The sequence below is a fragment of the Eulemur rufifrons genome, chromosome 29 (assembly GCF_041146395.1).
Source record: "Eulemur rufifrons isolate Redbay chromosome 29, OSU_ERuf_1, whole genome shotgun sequence".
Classification (NCBI taxonomy): domain Eukaryota; kingdom Metazoa; phylum Chordata; class Mammalia; order Primates; family Lemuridae; genus Eulemur; species Eulemur rufifrons.
In genome coordinates this window covers 90,909,243-90,915,591 of record NC_091011.1, presented here as the reverse complement: position 1 = coordinate 90,915,591, position 6,349 = coordinate 90,909,243, and the positions used below count along the sequence as shown (strand labels likewise).

General features: G+C 37.8%; 1 protein-coding gene across 1 annotated transcript; it reads right to left on the bottom strand.

Annotated features, from left to right (window-relative positions):
• Window positions 1-445: 445 nt before the first annotated feature.
• Window positions 446-1,572, bottom strand: LOC138377266 (olfactory receptor 2A1/2A42-like). The gene has a single exon (XM_069462092.1). The coding sequence runs from the start codon at window positions 1,570-1,572 to the stop codon at window positions 607-609; it is 966 nt and encodes a 321-aa protein (XP_069318193.1). The 3' UTR covers window positions 446-606.
• Window positions 1,573-6,349: the final 4,777 nt, after the last annotated feature.

The following is a 6,349-nucleotide window of genomic DNA, read 5'->3' as shown; positions in this document are numbered from 1 at the left end:
CAATGCTCTCTGTTCCCACATTGTCCATAGAGTTTCTTTTGCTTCTCTTCTCTCTTTTCTCCTATATATCTTGTTTTAATTTTGTTTCTTCACTCAGCCCACTGTTAAACTTTCATATATGAATCAATAATTTTTATACAAAATTTCTCAACAGCATGCAACAAAACTAGCTAAATACCTCTGAGTTATGCTTTAATAGGGTAAGTACAATTATAGGAGAATGGGCGAGTGCGCTTTGGGTTTAGGGGATCTCTTCCTTTGGAAGGAACTTTTTTGGTTCTTCCAAATCGTTTATATTATGATATATACAGTTAGTGAGTTTATATAGTTAAGGTAGGAAGTAGATGAACGATATCCAACCTTTGGGACTCAGAAAATGAATTTAAAAATTTTAAACTTCACAGATATTTAATTCAATGAGGAATAAAAGAAAAAATCATGTCTGATATATAACGTCTCATAGAAAGCCAATGCCTGCAACACATCTAAAGTTTGTCCTGCAGAAAAGAGAGAAGGCTTCCTCTTATATTATTAAGGCACAGATCAAAAGAGAGTAGTGAAATTTTCTGCATTTAAGCAGTAATTGTATACCAAGATTCTAGGAAACTACTGATGCTGGAGATTCACACGCCACCCCAGTTGGGAATGACTTTCTTTGCACAGCGCTCTCCTCAGGGCACCCTGGACCTCTGTGTTCCTCAGGCTGTAGATCAGGGGGTTCAGCATGGGGTTGAAACAGCTGTAGAACAGGAAAAGGATCTTCTGCTGCTCCTCAGGATGGCGGGACTTGGGGGCCATGTACATGACAATGGCGCTGCCAAAGAAGAGCCCGACCACACAGAGGTGGGATGAGCAGGTGGAGAAGGCCTTTCTGCGGCCCTCCCCTGCCTGGATGCTCAGGATGGCCAGCAGGATGCGCGAGTAGGAGACCAGCACCAGGCAGAGGGGCCCCACCAGGATGAACACGCAGGCTGTGAAGATGACCACTTGGTTGAGCCTAGTGTCAGCACAGGCCAGCTTGAGGACAGACAGAATTTCACAGAAGAAGTGGTTGATTTCATGAGGCCCACAGAAGGGCAGTCTCAGGATGAGAACCACATGGACCAGGGCCAGCAGGGAGCCACATGCCCAGGAAGTGACGGCCAGGGCCGTGCACACTCTCCAGCTCATGATGACAGAATATCGGAGGGGGTGGCAGATGGCCACATACCAGTCATAGGACATCACCACCAGGAGAAGACATTCGGTATGTGCAAAACTCAAAAAGAGAAAGGTCTGCGTCAAGCAGCCAGTGAAGGAGATGGGCTTGGCTGGGTCCAGGAGGTTCACCAGCATCTGGGGCACCGTGCTGCAGGCACAGGCCATGTCGACGATGGCCAGGTGTGAGAGGAAGAAGTACATGGGGCTGTGCAGTCTGGAGTCCAGGGAGATAAGTCCTAGGATGACCCCATTTCCCAGCAGGGTGAAGGTGTAGAATAGAGAGAAAAGTCCGAAAAGGACCATGTGAATCCTTGGGCCAAGACAAAATCCCAGTAGGATGAACTCTGTGACCATTGTCTGATTTTCCTCCATTTCACTGTTAAAGAGAGAAGCGGATAGCTATGTGATACAATTATTTTAAAGCATCTATTTTATTTCTTGTTTCATAAATTTTCAGTGTGTGGAAAATTATTAGCAAACACATGTGAGAACTCATTCAGTTTTAAATAAATAAAGTTTTATTTTATTATTAAATTGCACATAAACTAAAATTTTAATGACATCCAATTTTTAGAAGGGAAATATGTCACCAGTGATTACATAGAGACATTGACATTCTGAAGGAATTAAGAAATATCAAACCAGAATATAATTGAAATATCCATGAAACCTGGATCATCACAGAGCTTCACAGGTACAAATCTTTAAGAGAATTAATGGATAGTAATCATAGTCAGTAATGGAATAGCTTTAAAAATGAGAATAGAGCGAGAAAAGAAAGGAATTTTACTTCCTGCAACAGAAATCATGACTACGTTCCTATGAGTATCTAAATCCTAACTAGAGGCTAGAGAGTGCCTTATATGTCAGCACAAGAGCAAATTGCAAAACAGTGACTTTTATGACAATGTTTTGAGTTAGGGAGAAGGAAGGAGAAAGTGGATATGATATCTGTAGATAATGCTATATATGATATATATCTATATTTATACACTCATACATTGTGTGTGTGTGTGTGTGTGTGTATCCAAAATGTGCATCATTGTCTGGAGAAATGGAAACAAACCAACATTTGGCAATTTGGCTACTTGTCAGCTGGGTGATTCACAGAATTATTAATTCACCACTGGAATTTTCCTAATACAACCCATACAGTTTAGGGCAATTTGTGTTTCATCAAGAAGCCCAATATTACAAGCCTGGCCTGTATGTGCGCCTGTATAAATGTGTGTGTTCCCATATTCTCCCAAGGATTTGGAGGGTGAATATGGTAGGTGCCCATGGATGGCACCTACCATATGAAAACAGTCGCAGTCATAATTTCCTGCACTATCTGTACAGATCTCACTTTCTAGGTTTTCTCAAGATAGAAAATCAGCGAATCAAGAGAATAAAAAAAAATCATAGCTTGAAATGAAAATGAGGAAGAAATAATCCCATCTTGCAGTGAATTCAATTCTTCATATTTGTATACTTACCTGAAATAAAAAATACAAGAAATTGCTATTTAAACTGGAAAAAGGGTGGGTAACCTCAGCAACAAGAATTGCCATATACTTTATAAGTAACTCCTAGAAACAAATTATTGTCAAATTGATAATTCAGTTTGTCACTGGACAGATGGTAAAATCAGCGAATTAGTGGTAAGAGGCTAATTGATGATATGCTAAATTGATGAATTTGGCTTTTTGACCTTGGATCTTAGATCACAGTTTGCTCAATAGACCAAGTTGATGTTCAACATGGTTTCTAGTGCAAATGTTTGTCAGCGCCATTGCAAGGGTGAAATAAGTTAGGCTTAGCTACTTTTGGGGGTTTATGTGAGGAAAGGTGCTGTTTTTGGCCAGTCCCTAATTTAACTGTTGTCAATACCAATGGAGATGTCAAGAAATGTTCTCCAAGGAACTTGGACTTAAGAGACAGGATTGCATTCTGAGATATAAACTTTTGAAACACACGTGTAGCTGATGAGAATAACAATCTAGTGGTGGAAAACAAGAAAATATTAGAAAAATGTGACTGGAGAGTTTTAGAAGCTTCCAAAATTCCATGCCATGTGCTTTGATGCAGTCTCTGGGAGGCAGGGTAGGAGGATGTGATTGATTCATGAACTCAGATGAAATCAGTTGTATTGGGCACCTGTCTAGAGAACGACTGTAGGAAAAAGAAGGGAGGTGATCAGTATGTAGCGTAGACTCAGCTCAGAGGGGCAGCGTTTGGCAATGAATCATTAATGACCTTCAGGGGAAGGGAAAAAGGAAACCGGTGGCAGCAGGATCCTAGTCACCCGGTGGTTCTGTGTCTACAGACTAGATGAATGCTCTGGGTGATCAGTCATCAATAGCCCTAGCTAGTAAGATCTGTGATCCTTCCTTCTTGCTCTGACTTCTTATTCATCAATCAACCGTTAGGTAATAATTTGTCTTCTTGAGCAGCTATTTCTACAAAGAAAGAATGTGTTGGTACGCAAAGTTCTTTGTTCATTTTGCATTTACATTTTCAAGTTTAAATAAATGAACATCTAGGTATTCTGTTTATGCATTTTCCTATTGTGCTTTTGGATAGCGTGATGCAATTCTTGAACAAAATTTCCAAACCTGGATCTAAAAAACGAGAACCAGACCCTGGATCAGGGTAACCTCATTGAAACAAGACTTTGGGAAAGAAACAGGTTTCCTTCCTGACAGCAACAGATGAGATGTCTATTTTCTTTCTTTTTTATTTTTTTTATTTCAGCTCATTATGGGGGTACAAAAGTTCAGGTTATATATATTGCCCATGCCTCCCCATCCCCCCGAGTCTGAGCTTCAAGCGTGCCATTCCCTAGACAGTGCACATCGCACTCATCATGTAGGTATGCACCCATCCCCTCCCCGCAGCCCCACCTCTGTCCGATACCCAATTGGTGTTATTCCCAAATGTGCACTCAGGGAAACCAGTTTGCTAGTGAGTACATGTGGTGCTTATTTTTTTTTTTTTTTTTGGTCCATTTTCTTATAAGCATTATTGATAAACAATAAAATCACCTGGACACAAAAATAGTCTGAATAATATATCAAAAAATTCCTCACACATGACTAGGGTTTATTTGATTTTAGGCTGATATTAAAAATTTCTATACACTTTCTAAATTTATTTTTTAAATACATAGGTATAAAATAATATTTGGCTGTGAAAAATATATTTTAGTCCTATAAAATAGTAATTTCCTTTCCTAATTTTTCATTTACCTTAAGATGAAAACATAAAGGTAAAAAGAAACACAGTAAAACCATAATTTTTTGATAGCCACTGAAAGTTGAAAAAGAAGGTCTACGTACATTAATATTCTTTCAGCACAGTAGCGTATTTCTTTCAGTCTTGATTTCTTTTAGAGAAATGGAGTAGGCTTGTTCATTTTTATATCCCTGAAAGTTAATACACGTTTGTTAAATGACAAATACATAGAAACAAATGAAGAAACACCTAAGTGTTGAGGTTCTTATATTAGACCTGGTTTCTTTTAAAATATAGTCTATTATAATTAACGCAAATTCAGCTCATTTATAAAGTGCTACGATTCAGAAGATGTTCATCCTTAATGATCTGTTTTAAAACAGAGTTTTAAAAAATTGATAAGAACAACCAAAGGCTTTTCAAAGTGTTTAAACACTTGAATTTTGGATATACCTTCTTTCATTATTTTTTAAAATTTTATTTGATACCTGTGTGGCATACCTAATATTTGTTGAAAACAAACAAATGGAAACCACGCAGTTAAGTTTCCGGAGGACTGGAGGGAGTGAAGGGGGTGGCTCCATATTGAAATATATTCTAGTTCCAAATGCAGCTTTCAGGCATAGTGATGTACATTAATTTACATAATATATGTATAATTTTAGAATTAAAAAATGGCAAATTGTTATCTGGTTAATAAATGATCAGGCAACTCTAAAATTTTAAAGTAAATATTTAAGAAGGAAATAATCTCTTTATGTATAAACAAAGCATCAGAACTTGATAGAACCTGTATTTTAAAAAGTAAATCTCAAAGTTTGATGAACTGGCAGGTTCTTTTCTAAAGTAGTGGGCATGAGTAAAATGGACTCCCTAAAATGCCCTGTCATTGATCATTTGGCTCAGCTGAACTGTAGGGCTGTTTGCTTGTAAGTAACAAGGGAGAACTGCAAACTGTGCATCTTACCGCTTGCACAGTTATAAGCAAAGTTGTCTTATGGGTCAAGGGTTGATAAGGTGAGTGATTTTACTGGAAATAGGAACCATTGTGGAGCATGAAGAAGAATTGAGTGTCAGATTTGTGTAATTACAGCCTATTCAAAAATCTGTTAATGGCTGATAATGATGGTTCATACTGCGAATTGCCTTCTGTGTTCCGGGCACTGTGGGAATGCGTACTGCAGCAGATTCGTAGCTCTGAGCTTGCGAAGATCTTATTGTGAAAATGTGCTTCAGCAGGAGGAACAGAAATAAATCAAAAGTAAACATTAAACATAAAAACAGACAAACATGAAAATTTAAAGTAGTATTGATCATTGCATGCTGTTCCCATTTCGCTATACTACCACCTAACACCTTAGTCCCTTTTCTGTACTCTTTCCCTCCCCGCTACGAAGGCTTCTCCTCCAGATTACAGAAAGTCTAACATTTACACATACTTATCGAGTACCTGCTAGGTGCCTGATACTATCTTTCATGCTGCGCTTAATGAAAGATAAGTATAAGACATGGATTTAGTATCCATTTGTCTTCCTATTCCATTGCAATAAACATATTCTCATAGATTCAGTATGTATTGTGACTGTGCTGATAAGAATTAAATGTACAATTTATAAAATAACCAACATAGGTTAATTTTTCTGAAATGTAATATCACTCCATAATATACTATACTATAATTTCCTTAGACTAGGAAAATTATTCCATATGTTTTATAAAAATCCACAATATAACAATTTCGTACGTATTTTTTGAGTGTCATCTTTCCCAAACAAATCTCTACCACATGGGTATTTCTCTACCAATGAAACAAATCTAGCCAAATCCTAAACACCTTTACATAATTTGTCCATCAAATGTGCACCTGGCCTTTTTTTTTTTTTTTTTTTTTTTTTTGCCCCTGGAACCAATATTGAGTGATGTACATCTATGT

What these genes read in the sequence shown, in the direction of transcription:
- LOC138377266 (XM_069462092.1), bottom strand. Translation starts at nt 1,572, where the DNA reads ATGGAGGAAAATCAGACAATGGTCACAGAGTTCATCCTACTGGGATTT.